Here is a 19,824-nt window from a genome sequence, read left to right as displayed (position 1 = left end):
AATAATTTTGTTCATTGTAATTACCTTAAATTGGAGGATATCTGTGGGAACAGCAGGCAACCCCATGCAGTTAGGTCCCACATCAGGAGAATTATTCCATAAAACAGAGGTAAAGATCATTGAAATCAGTTACAAATAAGATTCATTCATCATAGACAATCCATGTTTAATACAAGTTAATTCATATAATTTTTTATTCATGGTAAATGAGCCCATTTTGATTGGAAAAGAAAGCCTTCTTCTCTTTATATATTATCATATACTATGTACAGTCATGCTCAAAACTAACATCAGGATTCTTTTCGTATCAAAATTCTTGGACACAATTCATGTTGATAAGTTTGTGAATTCACAGCTAACATTATTTTCTCTGTGGGTAGATAAATATGACTTTTTTCCATTGGTTTCATTTGTAATCTATGTGAAATTTTTTATTTAATTTTTTTTTTTACATTGCTTAGTTCAACGCAGTGTGACAAGGTTGGCAGTGCTGTCAACTACTAGCAGCATATAACAGTAGACTAATAGGTTCATCAGTTATATCAAAATTTTCACAATAGAAATATGAACTAAAATTAAGTTTTCTATGAATTCTGAAGTTTTAGGCTATGTTCAAACAGGCTGTATATTGCAATAATGATTTATATACCTAAGAAAAAAAAACTGGCACCTAGGATGCAATCTACTTTATAAATGGATTCTTTTTACAGAATATTTGTTCTTTGAATAACTAAGGATAATGTGATTCTTTAAATTACAGTTACTACAAAACAATTCTGAATGCAATTTCTAGTAGAAGCAAACTGAGTTACCTCATTTTATTGTATGTCTGGCATGGCCTTGGCCATGGGAATGGCAGGGGCCTTCTCCTCTAGACAGAGAGTATTGGATAAGCTAGTCAGAGGAGTTGGCTGGTTTGCATTCGCCCCTTCCCCTTCCTCGTAGTTTGGGTGTTCTGTTTTGTGCTCCTGCATGCTTAATGATTAAACATGCCTAAGAAATCCCTATCTGCTGTGAAGAAGACAGAGAATGTTACATTATGGATCAGTAGGAAATCTATGAAAGCCTTTGGTCCTGAAAGGAGAGGTTTCTTTGCAACAATGCGAGGGAGGTTCTCGAGGTCTTTTGGCAAATGATGCTGTACGGTTCTTTTGAGACATTTCCAAGAAAGATGGGATTTTCCGCCTTTAAAATCGTGCCTGGAATTAATGGTTATTCTATATCAATCCTTCAAATAAGGTTTGCTTTCTTTCTTTTTTGGTAGTCTTTTTTGGTTGTCCAAATCCCTTTTTACGTTGCAGTGCTATTTCCAAGTCAGTCTTGCTGGCACCACTTGGAAATTACTTTTTGAGATGTCCATGTTTTTGGACTATGGCTTCCACTGACTTCCTGTTTATCCATAATGTAACAATCTCTGCCTTCTTCACAACTGATAGGAATCCATTAGGCATGTTGAATCATTAAACATGCAGGAGTGCAAAACATAGAATAAGTATTTTATGATTCGAAAATATGAAAATTCTTTTAATATAACTGGATACAGTAAGTAAACAGTTTTGTTAAAATTATCATTAAACACAGCTGTACTAATAGATCTCTCACTCTTGACTTGACGTTCTGACCTGACACATAGTGGTTGGGGGTTAACGTGCTAGGAATACATCTTGGATTTAGGTTATTTGCTGTCCCCGGAGCATGGTTTATGTGAAAAGCTTGCACAGTAGGACTCGGAATATTAAACAGGACATGTTGTGTACTAGGTGAATCATGCACTGTGGGTAAGACCTGTACTAACATCAATACACCTGCTCAACCTGAAGGCACTGAAACACCCTAGAAGATAACGCAGATCTCCTTTACGTTACAACTACTTCCAAAATGTTTCCAATCCTTGAAGATGAACCATAACAGTTAAGAAAGAATGTGAATAAAATACTCATGGTAGTTTTGTTAAATCAAATTTCTTGTATTCGATATTTTAGCATGCTTCATTTGTAGAATTGTCATGATTTTTATTTTCCTTTGCATGTAAAATGTTTTTTAGTTTTGACTGTAATGTCCAACTTGATATAGTTTGATGCAGGCATTATTTTCTTTGTACTGTATGGTGTAATAATTAATATGCTAACAATAATTGATTGATCTGTTCACTTGGAAGAGAAAGGATGTTGTAATATACAGTAAACACCCCGTATTCGTGTCCTCACAATTCGCGGGTTTTTCTGTGGAACCTATCTAAAAATTTTTTGCGGGAAACTCACGTACTCGCAGGTTTTCTGTGGAACATATCTATAAAAATATTCGCGGGGAACCTGCCTATTCGCGGATGCAGATTTTTTGTCTTTTTCATATAGCAATATTCTGTATTTTCATATTTATTGTATTATAACATTAAATAATGATGTAAATCAATAATAATACTACAGTACTGTACACTACATATAATAGTACTGTAATAGAAATTAAATAATAATATTATGTAATGCTACTGTACACTGGGTACCTTAATAATAATAAATAATAAAGTTAAATCATACGGGTAGTAACTGGTGATGAATGTTGATTACAGTATGCTGTAGATGATGATGACGATGAATTAGCTGTGCAGTACGATGAATGATGGGAGGCACACTCATGTTAAGGTATTTGAACATGGCAACAAAGGTGGTACAGTAGGGTTGCATGAGTATTTTACCTTGTTCATGCTCAGTGCAGGCGACCGCAATTAATGTCATGCCGTAATGGGCTGCTACTTCTCCGTGATTTTTGCCCTCTTTTAACAAAACAATCATGTCTACTTTCTTCTCATCAGTCATTAATTGTAGGCTATTGGCCAGAGGCCTTAGAAGCAGAGCATTCAGAGGACATCTTAATGCACGATTTCAAAAAATATTCTTAGGCCATAGTACTGTACATGCAAAACACACAAATGAGGGATAGCAGTGAAATGAGTTATATTGGGTCATTTGCCAATAATTTGCCGCTACGGTATATGCATGGTACTACTGTATTGCTCGTACATATACCAACACTGATATTCTGCGCATACAGTACATACATTTTATTAAATGTTTTGCTGTAGGATGATTTTTAAATATTATATACAAAAAGTGTTTTAGGATGATACATAGTACAGTACAGTACTACAGGCAGTACGTAGAGCATATCTAAAATATGTAAGACAACAGGAATAGCAGGGTACGTATGTTTACGTCTGCAGTACTTAACATTTTCATGTACGTACTAAGTATATATTCACAACTACTGTAAGTACGTTTTGTAAGATGAAAAATGATTTACTAATTTTCAAATATTACAGTGCTGTAATATATTAATATAAACACAGCAAAATTTCAATAACATATATTTGTTTTTATTAAAAGTGCTTCACCCAAGCCACCTCTCTGCAAATACTGTACTGTATAAAGAACTCGAGATGCTGGACGTTGTGTACCCAGGACCAATGATACTTGACACACTATTGGCTGTCATCTGCAAAGTAGCCAATCCAGAAGCACCATTCATTTTCCTTGGCGCTGATTGGCTGTTCACTTGGCACTGATTGTGGAATTCTGGGAGACCGCATCCACGGCATCCTTCTCAGTTCGTGTGTAGTTTGCAGCATCTTCTTACCGTGTGAAATCGCTCATCTATGTGTTTGGTTTCTTAATCTTTGTGCATCAGTGGTATTCGGCCCTAAAATGCCTCCTAAAAAACGCCCTGCTCCTTCAAAGACTTCTGGCAAAGAGTCTAAAAGAAAGAAGACTGTTATGAAACTTGAGGCGAAGGTGAAACTTCTTGACATGTTAACCTGAGAACTGCTACAAGCCTCTTAAGCGGCTGTGTGGGCGACTGCTATAAGCCTCTTCAGAGCGCCATTTTCTATCTCTACTCCTAAGTTCCCTCTTGGCATTATTTAACTTTTATTATTTTTTCTTGGCAAAACTATTTGTCTGGTAGAGGTTTTAATGTTTAGAACTTTATTTTAATCATATATATTATGTATAATATACCAATTTCCCCATAGATCCAAATCTAACTTTTTTGCAACGGAAAAAGTGAAAAGTAGTTCTTTTCTGTCAAAACTTGTTTTATATTAATATATTAGAATGATGCACAATAAAAAAATCATATAAAACAACATACTTACACAATCATATACTTTCTATCACAACGCAATGTACTGTTCAGTAAGGGAAATAAAAGACTTGGCAACTCCCAAAACCTCCGTCAGTATGCGGTTGCCTAGCGTAAATTATGGCAACACTCCCGAATGTTTTTGTTTTTCTTTTGAGTATCTGATGAGCGGTTGTTAAAAATAAAGGGTAGTTAACATAACAAATAGTATTAGTTACCACAATAATAAGTGTTTGTTTTGTATTAGTTATAACTACAGTTCTATTTTGATAACAATGAAAGCGACTTTCACTTGGTTTTCTGTTTTCGGCTACTTTTCACTTTTTGTCGTCATGACTGGACGTTCTCGGAAAAATGAGACTATGGCCTCTTCTAGCAAGGGCTCCGAGAACACCAAGACAAAAAGGAAAATCTGCTTCCCAGAAGAGACAAATATAATGACACAAGGGAAAATCAAAGCACAGCAACAGAAGGAAGTTGGAAGAAAGGGGGGTGTGAAGAGAAGTGGTAGTTTAAAATATGTGCCCCAGGAAAAGAAGCAATACCAAAGTACTTCTTCCTCCATCACACTGACACCATCAAGGAACACATGTGATGCAATACCAAGTGCATCAACTCTTCCATTCATTGCCCAAAATCGTCGTTTACGGAATCTGACCCCTAGCAAATTCTTACCTATGTTATTCACCGAAGACGAAACAGACGAAGACATAGATGATGACATCAACTGTGGAGATAGTGATAGTGGTGAGATAGGGACTTCTGACGACAGTGAAGATGATTATGAAGGAAGATTATTTCGTTCAGATGGAGGGCACATTGAAGAATGTGAAGAAGAGGATGGTGAAAATGAAATAGGTAACGTGCAAAGATATACGAGAAGGAAATATTCAGTCTTATATTTGGTCAGATGTCAATAACTTTATCCCTGATATTCATCCCTTTGATGGTAACTGTGCTGGTGTAACAAGTGAGTGGCCTTGTGATGACACTGCAAGAGAAAGTGAATATTTTCTTGCACTTTTCACTGATGAATTAGTTGGCCTTATTGTCTGTGAAACAAATAAGTATTACCAGTGGGTAATGGAAAATTTCTCTTTTACACAAAATTCAAGAGTTCAGAAATGGGTGGACACGGATCCCCATGAAATTTATGTTTATTTTGCATTATTATTACTGATGCCTCTAATGAAAAAACATGTCTTACAAGACTACTGGAAACAAGACCCTTTGATTCCTACCCCAATTTTCCCCAAATTCATGACCCGCGACAGATTCTTGCTGTTGACCCGTTTCATGCACTTTGCTGACAACGGGAATCCAAACTCTAATGATCGAATTTGGAAAATAAGACCATTCCTTAGTTTGGTTGTAGGAAACTTCAAAAGGGTCTTTCATCCTTTCCAGAAAATTGTAATTGATGAGTCTCTAATACTTTTCAAGGGCCGTCTTATTTTGAAGCAATATATCCCAAGCAAGCGTCATCGTTTTGGGGTTAAACTGTTCGTTTTATGCGATTGTGAAACGGGAATAGTGCTTGATATTATAGTATATACTGGCACAGATGTTGATATACCAAAAGAGGATCAAGGTAGCGGTCTGGGCTTCTCGGGAGCGGTAGTCAAGAAAATGATGGCACCGTATATGGGTCACGGACATATATTGTACACAGACAATTGGTATAGTAGTCCTACACTGGCACAATTCCTTCATGATAATGCCACAGGAACATGTGGCACTGTGAGAGAAAGCAGGAAATATATGCCAAAATTTAATGTCCCCTCCACCTCTTATGCTAATCCCAGTGACAGTGATACTCCTGATGAGGACGAAACTAAAACTGCAAGAACAAGCCATAAAGCTAAAAAAAGGAGAAAGCCAAAGGCCAAGACCATACAACGCGAGGCAACTAACAAGATTTTGGCTGTAAAGTGGATAGATAGAAAGCCCGTGACCCTTTTATCAACTGTACATAAAGGTGATATGGTGGACACGGGTAAGGTCCACTACAGGACTAAAAAGAAAATCTGCAAGCCAGATGTTGTTGCTGATTATAACGAAAATATGCGCCTCGTAGATAAGAGTGACTGCCAGCTAAGTGGGACAGAGTGTATGAGGAAATCCTTCAAGTGGTATCACAAAATCGTTCTTCATCTTATAGACATCATAATGCTCAATTCATACAACATTTGGCTTATGAAGACATCAGACCCCACTTGCAAGAAATTAAAATTTCGCGAATTCATATACAATGTTTCATACCAACTTCTTGAGGATTATGGCACCGTGACAAACAGTAGACTCGGACGTCGTGGACATCCTCCCGTAGAGGCACCTGATCGCTTGCATGGAGCAGCTTACATAAGCTATCATCATCTCCAATACACAGCATTCAATGAGGACCAAAACAGAAAAAATCAACTAAACTGCTACGTATGCGCCAATACTTCCAGGCGACAAAAGAAACGAACAAGGGTTACAACGATCTGTGCTGAATGCGACGTGCCCCTGTGTCCAACTGACTGCTTTCGTGCATGGCATACTCAAAAGAACTACTGAAGAGAGAGAGAGAGAGAGAGAGAGAGAGAGAGAGAGAGAGAGAGAGAGAGAGAGAGAGAGAGAGAGAGAGAGAGAGAGAGAGAGAGAGAGAGAGAGAGAGAGAGAGAGGATGGTCTTTTTATGTATTATTTTATGTAATGTCTATATTCATGATTTATTTGCATAGGAATTTTCTATATCTTTTCTATACTTTGGCAATAGGTGGTGGCGGTATTGGTTTGGTATTTTCTTTGTTATAACTATAATATATGTTTGCAAAAGATGAGGATTATATTATTTTTACTCACTTTGTTCCTTCAAATATGATAGGTTTTTGTTATTGAACTTGCAAGTAATAAAGATAGAATATGCTCCCTAAATACATCATTTTAACCTACTTTACAATAATAACAATGGTAATAATAGTTACTATATGGATAAAGAAAAAACACCTACGAAGTAAATAAAAAAAATATGTAAACAGTAATGTTTCTATAGCGACTTGAAAGATCATTCATTTTTCGAGAAGAGAAACAATTCTATATTCTAGGATTTAAAAATATTAAGTAATCTTTATTATCATTACACTCAACGATATTATACAGTATAAATTGTAATTGTTACATGTCAAACAAAACATCATATGGTGACAAGAAGTGTAGTAAGTAAAACTACGCTATCCTCTACCGGGCCCAACAACGAGCCCGTTATACCCAACTACCTCCCCACCCATGGGTGAGGGCAGACAGACCCGACCCAACCCCCAGAGTACGACCGCACCACCGATTCATCAGGCAAAATGCCACGTCGCGCAATAAAATTAACTTTGAATGTTTATAACAAAATAACAAAGAGAAAGAGGCAAAAAATATTTTGATGATACATGCACGAAGCAATTACAAAGGCATTGGTAAAGATATGTGTCAGATTCTGAAGAGTAGCATTTTTGTCAAGATAGCCGCACCACAGGACTGTTCTAAAATGACACTGACACATTTCTCGGGTTAAAGGAGGGCAAACGTTTTGCCGCAGTTGGCCGCCATTTTAATGTTAATGAGAGCACAGTGAGATATATCAAGAAGAAAGAGGCGGAGATATGCAAGTCTGTGAATATGAGCTACTTCGGTAGTGCAAAGACAGTTGCGACAGTGCGGGATAAAACAATCGTAAAGATGGAATCTGCTCTTGCATTCTGGATAAAGGACTGCCGGAAGAAGAACGTGCCCCTCGAATCCAACATCATTCGCAAGAAAGCGCGACAACTCTACCAGCAGTTTTCAACTGCTACGGAAGGCAACAACGTAGTACAGGCAGAGGAAGGCATTAAAGAAGGCGAATTAGAATTCTTAGGCTTTGATGAACCAGTGTCTACAGAAGCAGAAGAAGAAGAAGAGGGGGAAGAGCCCCAAGCAGGACCATCATCAGCACCTCAAGGTTTCCAGGCCAGCAAGGGGTGGTTCCACCGATTTCCAAAGCGGTTCCATCTAAAGTCTGTTACACTGCATGGGGAATCAGCTTCTGCAGACATTGAAGCAGCCGCGAAATATCCGTAGGCCTTCAAGAAAATCATCGAGGAGAAGGGCTACCATCCACAACAGGTATTCAATATGGATGAGACTGGCCTGTTCTGGAAGAAGATGCCTTCCCGGACATACGTTATGAAGGACGAAGCTAAAGCCTCCGGACTCAAGGCCCAGAAGGATAGGGGTACCCTCATCATGTGTGGGAATGCAGCTGGTTTCATGCTTAAACCAGGCCTCACTTACAAGGCTGCAAACCCTAGGGCCCTCAAGAATAAGAACAAGGCATTGCTTCCTGTGTTCTGGATGCATAACCCTAAGGCCTGGTTCATCAAAGTCCTCACAGAGTACTGGTTCCATCAGAGCTTCATCCCTCAAGTTAGGCAATACCTGAATGACTTGGGCATGGAGTTCAAGGTGTTGCTGATAATGGATGATGCTGGTGGCCACCCTCTCGATCTTTATTACAAGGGAGTCCAGCTTGAGTTCCTCCCAACACCACCTCTCTCCTCCAGCCTATGGACCAGGGTGTAATCCATGCCTTCAAGGCACTCTATACTGGGAACTCCCTCCAGCACCTTGTGAATGCAATGGACAATGACAGTGAATTTACGCTAAAAGAATATTGGCGTAAATTCACGATTGCCACGTCTGACCATCATCAGCCGATAACTGAATGACATGAAGAAGGAGACCCTGAATGCATGCTGGAACAAGTTGTGGCCGGAGTGTGTTCATGATTACAGGGGCTTCTCTCCTGAAGAAATTCAACATTCGGCCATTAATAAGGCTGTCCAGTTGGCGAGGATTCTAGGTGGAGAAGGCTTTGAGGACATCACCGAGGATGATATCGGCACCCTCATTGATGCTCACTCTGACCCCCTGACAGACCAGGTTTTGGAAGAGCTGACGAAGTCTGCCAGTGAGGAAGATGATACGCCAGGTTCAGGGGAGGAGCAGGAGGAAGAGGAAGGTACCCTGACTTTGGAACATCCGTCCCACATTAAGAGAATGATCAAGGATACGCAGGAGTATGTTTCAACATGGGATCTCCTTACAGTTTTCAAACATCCTTGATTTAGCATTGGATCCCTATAATCAAGCCCTCACCACCATGAAAAAGCAGCGACAGCAGCTGCCTATCACCATGTTCATCAAACAGATGACGAAGGCCCCTCCAAAGCCTCCCAAATCACCCGAAGTAGTGTCTCTCGAATCACCTGAAGAAATGCCTCAGGCACCACCCCAATCGCCTGAAGTAGTGCCTCCCGAAGCGCCTCCTGAAGGGGAAGAGGCACCCTCTGATGAGTTGTAACCTCTGATGAGTTAATCAACATTCATTGCTGGCTAATTCATCATCATCATCTTTAATCAACATTCATTTGGTGAGTACATGATTTAGTAAATCTTAATATATACGTAGTATTAAATTTTTTAAAATGTGCATACTTTTTTAATTTTTTGTCTCTCTTTTTGTGAGTTACGTATACATAAATACCAATGGTTCCCCCCGAAAAGAAAACAGGATGGCTTGTAACTGTATGAAAGAAAATGTGAGTGGCTTAATACGTAGGGGGGACTGGATTATTTTCACCTACAGCTGTAAGCCATAAAGTACGTACGTATAAATGTAACGATAAAATGTTTAAGATGGCTTGGAAATTATATTAATAGTACCATTCAAAGATTAATACAGTAATAAGGTAATAGTTTAATGTATATTTGATGTAGGCTGGTATTTTTAGGCATACTTTGGTGTTTGACCTTTCATGGTAGACAGGTACAAATATACATAGTATTAAATTTTTTAAAATGTGCATACATTTTTGAAATTTTTTCTCTCTCTCTTTCTGTGAATTACATATATGTAAATACCAATGGTTCCCCCAAAAAGAAAATGGGACGGCTTGTAACTGTATGAAAGAAAATGTGTGTGGCTGAATATGTAGGGGGGACTGGATTATTTTCACCTGCAGCTGTAAGCCATACAGTACGTACGTATAAATGTAACAATAAAATGTTTATGATGGCTTGGAAATTATATTAATAGTATCATTTCAAAGATTAATACAGTAATAAGATAATAGTTTAATGTATATTTGATGTAGGCTGGTATTTTTAGGCATTCTTTAGTGTTTGACCTTTCATGGTAGACAAGTATAAGCATTTTTAGAGGGGGGGTTATAAGTATTCGCGGATTTTAGCTATTCGCGGGGGAGTCTGAAACGCATCCCCTGCGAATACAGGGGTTTCACTGTAAAGCCATTACAAGGGTTTACTGAAGGCACTGCTTTTTTCTTTCACATATATTAACTAACCTTCCAAACAGTATATTTATCATGTCCAATCTTGTTTGTAAAATAAATTTCAAAAGGAACATAAACATAGAGATAGTTAAGAAAAACTTTAGAAATTCAGACTGTATACTGAAGTGAATGTTGTTATTACTTAATACCACTCATTGCTTGACTGACCACTAGGTAGTTCAATCCGACTAATAATGTAAGATAGTTTATTCAAGAGTAATAATCAAGTTTTTATCAAAATTTACAAACTGCTAACTGCTAAACTGTAGCCCTCCTCACACTTTTACTTCACATTTATCATCATCTGAAAAGTCTGAGTCAACATCAACATCACTTGGTGTTGAACAGGCATTTTCCAAGTCTGATAGCATTATTGGTAGTAAGTCACCTAGTTTTGAATGTTTCATTACATTGTAACACTCTTTACTATGTTTCTTCTTTGTGGCAACCAACTCTTTGAGGGTCCCAAACTTTGTGCAAACATTACAAATAATGTGCTTTTTCCGTAACATGGGATCTTTTACCAAACGAGGATAATTTTTTGTATCTTCACTTTTTCCTTTTTTTAACACTACATAGCTAAATGTTTCTTTTGAAATATCCACATTTTTAGACAAATTAAATGGTTTATAAGGGACTTCAAAATTACATGGGATATATGTACCATCAAGATATCTGGGGCAAAATTCTTCATGGGGGCAGGGAGCAAATACATGACCTTGCAAGCTATTTGATTCTTCTTCAGCACCTTTGCCCAACTGAAGAATGTAATCTCGTGCTTCAAGAACTGCTTTATAACCAGCATTTGTCCCAGCTTCTATAACAACAAGGTAACCATCAGTTTTTCGCCACAATACATCTAAAGTTCTCAGACGAGATTCCATATTTGGAAGCTCAAACAATGACCGAGATGAAAGGACTAAATCATACTTAAGGACATCAGACATTGGTAAATACTGTTTGAAGAAAGTACCTCCTGGTCGAATAGGACGTTCATCTGTGATATTTCCTCCTCGTAACAATCTATCTGCCAGTGTGTTCATTTCTTCACTGGCATCAATACAAACAACTTCTTTACAAGATCGTGGCCAAATACTGTCCATTGCCCTGTGAAACAGACAAAAGTAAGAGTTCTTTAATCTGAGATTATCAATATTTATGAAAGAATAACACAGGTATAGTCTTTGTTTTCACATTCATAAAGAAAATCCACATGAAGATTCCCTTTACATCAAAATTCAAAATTAAAAGCTGTAATAACAATGATTCAATTGTAAGCATGCACAACATCCATATCTCGACTCTTTTGTTGGAAAATGGAAGCCCTGGAACAGTGAAAAACAAGTTTAAGGATTAATATGTTTTAATGCTTCAGATTATTTGTAATATCAACTTTTAAAGCAAAAATCTCCTGTTTTTCATAATTCTCAATCTACCAGTAAGAAAAAGATACAGCATACAACTGAACTTATTGAGTTATTGGAGTGAGGTTGAGTTAATGCTGTACACCTAACTTAGCTTCTAAATTTGGAATGCTCACTGACGTATTCACATCTCTTACACTGTACTTTATTTCAGTTACCATTTTCTGGCAAAGCGCCTACAGCAATCTCTCCCATATCCAGCATAATAAATCCAAGGCCCTGCCTGGTAATGAAAATTTCCAGATATGATAAAAAAAACACTCAATGGGTGTATAGTGGTAACCTTGTACCTTACCTTCCTTGCCTTGTCAATACTGTACTGAATATCAGTACAGTATGCAGTACACTAAACATTTTTTAAACAACAGCCAACACACTTTACACTGAACACTTGATGTTAAACCAAAATTAACTACCTTAATTTCCCATATCTGTAACATGATGTACATATGCTTTATGCTTATATACAACACACATTATGGTAGGCATTGTACAAATGGTAAAGTACACTACCTTTCAGTAGCATATGTTTCTGAAATGTGATTAACACTTTTTTTTCTTAATTTTGTCTATTGAAAATACAATAATGTCTACACAACGTATAATAAAAAAATTAACAAATACAATACCCACCACACAATACAAACGGTATACGTTACCATATAATATGGGTAATACTCCTTTTCCTATTTTGTCTACCCAATAAAAAATAAACTTAAAAAATAAAAAACAAAACTTTTTCTCTCTCGCTTACCTGTGTGCTGTGCCAACAATGCATACAATGGCTGGACTTTTAAAAACTTGTGAGGAAGTTCAGAAGTCATCTTACTTCCCCACCTCCTCCAACACTACTGCATCATCAAGATCCTGTACCTCCTGTACTTCCTCAGGGCCACAAAGTGATAAACCGGTAAGAAGAGGCATTGGGGTGCCTAAAGGGTCAAGGTCATTGAGAAGCAACAGAGAGACATCAGACTGCTGTTTGAATGAACCTCACATGTTAAAAAAAGGGTGCCGAAGTTTCATCTGTGTTTATAAGATGTATGACCAGGTGACTGAAGAAGTGGATGGTGAAGGGTCTGCAACTTCCTGGTCCTCTTAGTAGGTAGTGGGGCCATACATGGCACACACACACCACCACACACAGCAATAACAACAGCTGCAGTACTGCAGGATCCCAACAAAAGCCACTTGTTGAAGGGAAAGCTATGAGATGCACAATCACATAGCAAATGTTCTGACTGCTGAGCAACCGAATAAAGAAGTGAATTTTCATGATGTTATCAAGACGCATATCTCTATCAGCTATTCAAAAGCAAAAATCATAATGACATAATGACATGTGATTTTGCCAATAGCACTGAAGTTTACAAAAATCTCAAGTGCTCACCCACCCACACATCTACAATAAATTATTGTAGTGATGAAATATGTCTCTACCAATTAAAAGTGATAAACATCTACAATAAATTATTGTAGTGATGAAATATGTCTCTACCAATTAAAAGTGATAAACACAGTGACGTTTGATGACACGTCAAGCAACGAAGTGCATTTATGCCAATATCAGCCACGTAGCTCTTAAGAAGTCAAATGCTAGCCTCTCCCCTTAAACTCTTTCCCTGGCTTACCAACCCCACAATTAACCATCTTTCATCCAGCTTATGACTGTAAGCAGCATTACCAATGCTTCTTTCTAACTGTGCAGGGTTGCCAACCATCCAAGCAAGGTTTTTAATTTTTATGAACCATACAGTATATGTAATTTGCATGTATGTATATACTGGGGTGCTGAGGACTCTCTGGATAACATCGAGTTCTGGACAAAGTGAAACTGGATAACTGAAGGACCACTGTATTGCATTTAAAACATACTTTAGTCTGCATGCATGTTACCTACTTTAGCCTGTATGCATGACAGATACCTCTTTAAAGTGGTCACAAAAATGGCTCATAACACATGACTTAATACTATGAAAATACTATAATATGCAAGGTTCATACATCTTAGTTTTACTGATACTGGTGGATATGTCATAAATGCATAGATTGAAATTTTAAAAGATACACATTAATATGTAGTAAGTGCAACAGCCGCCTTGTTTCATCACCTGTCAATTTAATGAATATTATTACTATTACTATTATTATAGTTTATTTTACATAGTAATATATTTACTATATAATTGTGGATTTTCATTACACATTATTATTATTATTATTATTATTATTATTATTATTATTATTATTATTATTATTATTACACTGTAATACGATAGTTTAACCAGACCACTGAGCAGACTATCAGCTCTCATAGGGCTGGCCCAATGGACTAAACCAAAATACCAGGTCTAGGTCCTAGGCCTAGTAACTGGGACCAAATAGGTCATTCACAGGATGATGAATGAATGAAATTTAAAAGAAAAAACTGTATAATGTTCATGCTTTTACACTGGAACACACGTATACAATAAATACATTTGCTCATTTCCATACATACAAACAAAATTAGAGATAAAATAAAAAAAATAAAAAATTAAAATTTAGAATTACATAACATTTAAAAATTTTTTTAATTCATTGAATGCCCTATGGGGTTTTGTATTTTCATTACTTATTTATTTTTATATTTTGTCTATTAAGTTACACTTCCTCATGAATGTTAAAATTGGAATGATTGAAAATGTAGATTCTGACAAAATTTCACCCACTGATTTACTTACAAAGGTTGATACTCGCTGTTGGTTATATTTTGGATAGTCACACAACACATGGAGTGCCCATGTGTCAAACGAGGTTGGTCTATTCATAGACACGTTCGAATTACTTGTGTGTCTCCCTCTCTCTGATATGATGAACTCCAGTTTCCAACACAGGATTTTACTCATTTCAATTTATTATTTATAGGTTCATCATTCTGTATATTTTGCCATTTATTTACAATGATTGTTTCTATATCTCTTATATAATCACTAATTGAGATTTTTACATTTGCTCTTGTCATGTGGACTGCTTCTTTAGCTGCTTTATGAGCCTCTTCATTTCCTTTAATCCCTTCATGGGCATGGATCCAAAATATTTCAATATTTTTTCCATTATTATACAATTTGTGGAGTTGAAATTAAATTTCACGTACAGTATTATTTTTTGAGTAGTAACTTTGAACGGCTTCTATAGTGCTTCTTGAGTTGCTAAAAATCACAAAATTATTCAATGATGTTTTATCATTTAATTTTGATGGCTACTGAGATTGCACACAACTCTGCTGTGAAGACTGAGGAATTATCATGTAAAGAAAAATTATGTTTTGTCCTGGGATATAGCTGTATATCATGCTCCATGTTGCGATTTACACCCATTGGTATATATAGGCAGTCCTTGGTTATTGGTGGTCTGGTTTTACGGGGCTTGTTTAGTGACGAAAATTGGCAATTTTCATTGGCAATTTTCGGTGCCGAAAATAACTGATTTCTGCTTATTGGTGCCAATAATTGAGTACTGGCGCTGATACATACCTAACATAGGTGCTGGTAACCGAAAATCGCTGACTTTCGGCGCCGCTAAGCCCCGAAAAAGTTTCGAAAATCGTCAATTTTTGGTTATCGTCACACCGTCAGAACGGAACCCCCGCTGATAACCGGGAACTGCCTGCATTACGTAATGTGAACTTTTTCGTCTTATATGATCTATGGTTCCTTGTCTATGGTGATTCGGGATATATGAGTGACTTTTTGATAAATAATTTAAGTCAGTGAAGGTAATTGTATATTCATATTTAGTGACTTGAACAATCTATTAGCTCTAACTGGGAAAGGTGGTGAATGATTGTTTATAAATATATCCCTTAGATCAAATACATTTTTTGTTGGTGAATCACTTGTCTTGGTTCCTAACCCTTAAACGCCGACTGGACGTACGGTACGTTGACTAAAATTGTCTGTCGGGTGCCGAGCGGACGTACGGTACGTCGCCTACAAAAAGTATTTTTAAATATTTGCGGAAAAATAGTTATAGGCCTAGTTTGCCAAAGATTTTAAATCACGCACCTTGAGGGATGCTGGGAGTTCAAGGATTGTGCTGCTGTTTTGTTTACAAGTGTTACCCAGCCGCGCATGCGCGAATTTCTTTCTTCTCGCACTACAGAGCATCAGTGACTCATCTCAGAAATCCTTTCGTCACTTTGTCGTAATTTTTGCACCATTTTATATTAGCCGTTACTTAAAGTTTTATACATGAAAATGTGCGCAATTTAATGTAGAATACAACAAAAAACAACCCATGGTTGTAGCTTTTATAAGTTTTGAAATATATTCATATAAATCACGATGTGCCAAAATTTCAACCTTTGGTCAACTTTGACTCGACCAAAATGGTAAAAAAACGCAATTGTAAGCTAAAACTCTTACATTCTAGTAATATTCAATCATTTACCTTCATTTTGCAACAAATTGGAAGTCTCTAGCACAATATTTTGATTTATGGTGAATTTTTGAAAAAAACTTTTTCCTTCCCTCCGCGCAGTAACTCGGCCGAAAATCTCAGAAATTCTTTCGTCACTTTGTCGTAATGTTTGCACCGTTTTACATTAGCCGTTACATAAAGTTTTATATGTGAAAATGTGCGCAATTTCATATAAAATACAACAAAAAACAACCCATGGTTGTAGCTTTTATCAGTTTTGAAATATTTTCATATAAATCACAATAAGTGCCAAAATTTTAATTTGACTCAACTGAAATGGTCGAAAAACACAATTGTAAGCTAAAACTCTTACATTCTAGTTATATTCAATCATTTACCTTCATTTTGCAAAAAATTGGAAGTCTCTAGCACAATATTTTGATTTATGGTGAATTTTTGAAAAAACTTTTTCCTTACGTCCGCGCACGGTAACTCGGCCGAAAATCTCAGAAATTCTTTCGTCACTTTGTCGTAATGTTTGCACCGTTTTATATTAGCCGTTACATAAAGTTTTATATATGAAAATGTGTGCAATTTCATGTAGAATACAACAAAAATAACTCATGGATGTAGCTTTTATTAGTTTTGAAATATTTTCATATAAATCATGATAAGTGCCAAAATTTCAACCTTTGGTCAACTTTGACTCGACCAAAATGGTTGAAAAAAGCAATTGTAAGCTAAAACTCTTACATTCTAGTAACATTCAATCATTTACCTTCATTTTGCAACAAACGGGAAGTCTCTAGCACAACATTTTGATTTATGGTGAATTTTTGAAAAAAACTTTTTCCTTACCTCCGTGCGGTAACTTGGCTGAAAATCTCAGAATTTCTTTAGTCACCTTGTCATAATTTTTGCACCGTTTTATATTAGGCCTTACATAAAGTGTTATACATGAAAATGTGTGCAATATCATGTAGAATACAACAAAAAATAACTCATGGTTGTAGCTTTTATCAGTTTTGAAATATATTCATATAAATCACAATAAATAGAAAAAATTTGACCTTCGGTCAACTTTAACTCGACTGAAATGGTCGAAAACTGCAATTGTAAGCTAAAACACTTACAGTCTAGTAATATTCAATCAATTACCTTCATTTTGCAATGAATGGGAAGTCTCTAGCACAATATTTCGATTTATGGTGAATTTTAGAAAAAAACTTGTTTTTACGCTGCATAAACTGCTACTTAATTCATGCATCATTTTGTGATAATATTTTTTCTGTGTTGCTTTGATCGTTTTACAATTTGTTATATACCAAAATCATTGCAATTTAGTGTAAAATACAACGAAAAAAAACACTCATTAGCTTTAACCGTTTTGCTCACAGCACGATTTGTATACAATTATATATGAAATTTTTTTTTCGTGCTGTCATATATTCCAATGTGTATATATGATAATGATATTTTTTTCATTTCTGATGGTTGCATACTAAACTTCAGAAAATGACAAAAAAAAAGGAGCCAAAAATGAATTCTTAATCTTAAAAACTAAGCGTGCTGTGATTTTTTTAAAAAAACTTTTTTTCCGCTTCCGCGCTAACTCCCGAACGCTGCCGGCATACAACAGACTCTTTTGTAAATAGAGGCTCGGCGTTTAAGGGTTAATGCACTTTTCATTGTTATGAATTCTCTATGGAGGAACAGTGGCAGTTCACCATATTCAATGTGTACAGAGGAGAGACTGGTGAGGATCTAAATGCTCCTGTGCATATTCTTAGTCCTTCATTGTGAAATGGATCTAATATTTTCAGTGCTGCTTCTGATGCTGAACCATATATTTCACTTCCATAATCAATGATTGATAACACTGTTGCTTTATACAGTACAGTAAGAGTTATGTCTATCAGCTCCTCAATTGGTGTGAGGCAGTTTTTTTAATTAGATTTAAATCTCTTTTGCATTTTGATTCTATGTAAGTTATATGGGCTTTCCATTTCCAATTCAGGTGTGCATCAAATATTAATCCTAAAAATTTTGCAGTTTGGCTACCTGGTATATTATGGTTTCTCATTTTTAATTCTATTTCTTCATCTTTTTTCAAATTTTTATTTTTATACAACATGACAGCTTCAGTTTTTTCTTTGGAAAATCTAAAGCCTACAGATGAGGCCCATTCATCTATTTTTATTTAATTTTATTAATCATTCGTTCTGCATGCTTTATGCGTGATGCTGTATGATATATGGCAAAATCATCCATATAAAGGTTACTTTTAATTCCAACCGGTAGCATGTTACTGATGTCATTAATAGCTAATGTAAACAGAGTACCACTATGGACTCTCCCTTGTGGAACTCCATTTTCAAGTGGAAATGTTTTGGAAAAACATTATCTATTCTCACCTGAAAAGTGTGATCAGTCATAAAATTTCTGGATCGGGGTCCCGTGTCACCCGGTGAAAAAGTCCATTCAGCACTTATTTCTAGGTAATTCCGTTGCTAGATACCAGAGAAAAGTTAAATGTAAAGCTGGGGTTACTACCCCCAGAGCGAGCTCCAAGAAATGGAGTCATGTATGGTAAAGGGTGAGATTGTCACAATCACGGGACCCTGCCCTGTAAAGATTCCCAATGTCAAAAGTCCAAACGAGAGAGGTGCTGATACAAGCCCATGCACTACTCGCGGACTGTACACAAGGCAATACTAGCCGCATTCCATTTTAGCACACGATTTCGTTCACACATAATTTTGTTGTGCTCCTTATTTTGTTTGTTTGTTGCGCTATTATGGCATCCTTTTATGGCATCCTCACAAGGTTCTTCTTCAAAATCTTGAGTACCAGTGTTTTGTTGTTTTTTAGGCGATTGAGGCTCCTTATTTTCCTTTAGTTTAATAATTAAAGGAATTTATAACGCCCGTCTCGATCTCCTCTCTCAGCGTCTCTTGACCTCTCTTGGTCTTGGGTCGGCATGTTTGTTTTGTGTAATTTATTTGTAATTTTCCTTGCTTGGGATATATTCCCAATTTGTGATTCCTATTTAAGTGGGTTTGATTATTTTTGTTTGTTCTGTGCCCATTTACTACGAGAAGTGTAGTTTGGCGTTTAGGCTACGAGCTTCCCCCTCGGGCCTATTCGCTTATTGTCATGGCTTTATTATGCCTTATTTTTGTCCCTCACTTCTCTTAGCTTCTAGGAATCTTATTTTCATTAGTATTGTTACGGTTTTTTGCTTTGTTTTTGCAATTTAGTAAATTTTGTGAATTTTGTGTTCCCTTGCTGGTCAAGTGCGGTCCTGCTGTTTAGGCTACGTGGTTCCCCCTCGGGCCTATTCGCTTGTTATTATGGCTTTATTTTGCCTTGTTTTAGACTCTCACTTCTCTAAGCTTATGGGAACATGATTTTCATTGGTACATTTAAGATTATTCTCTTTACGTTTGACCTTGTGCTCGGATGCTTTTGAATTTTGTTGATTATTTTGGATACTTT

The 19,824-nt window shown here is 36.6% G+C and overlaps 2 protein-coding genes across 8 annotated transcripts in view; one reads left to right on the top strand and one right to left on the bottom strand.

Moving 5' to 3' along the window:
* The first annotated feature begins 1,251 nt into the window (after positions 1–1,251).
* Positions 1,252–6,696, top strand: LOC136842289 (piggyBac transposable element-derived protein 4-like). The gene has a single exon (XM_067109548.1). It carries the CDS (start codon positions 5,221–5,223, stop codon positions 6,694–6,696), a length of 1,476 nt encoding a protein of 491 aa, XP_066965649.1. The 5' UTR covers positions 1,252–5,220.
* A 3,997-nt stretch (positions 6,697–10,693) lies between these two features.
* The window catches only part of LOC136842555 (ribosome assembly protein METTL17, mitochondrial), a 192,322-nt gene continuing 183,191 nt past the window's right edge, over positions 10,694–19,824 (bottom strand). For all 7 annotated transcript variants that reach the window (XM_067110013.1, XM_067110006.1, XM_067110007.1 and 4 more), the window contains one exon: positions 10,694–11,608. In XM_067110013.1, the coding sequence (XP_066966114.1) occupies positions 10,777–11,608 (832 nt within the window). In that variant the 3' untranslated portion in view covers positions 10,694–10,776. The remainder of the gene's footprint in view (positions 11,609–19,824) is intronic.

This window comes from Macrobrachium rosenbergii, chromosome 10 (assembly GCF_040412425.1).
Source record: "Macrobrachium rosenbergii isolate ZJJX-2024 chromosome 10, ASM4041242v1, whole genome shotgun sequence".
Lineage (NCBI taxonomy): Eukaryota > Metazoa > Arthropoda > Malacostraca > Decapoda > Palaemonidae > Macrobrachium > Macrobrachium rosenbergii.
This window is presented reverse-complemented; position numbering and strand designations above follow the sequence as displayed.

Coding starts and splice junctions, on each gene's coding strand:
- LOC136842289 (XM_067109548.1), top strand. CDS start 5,221: ATGGAAAATTTCTCTTTTACACAAAATTCAAGAGTTCAGAAATGGGTG.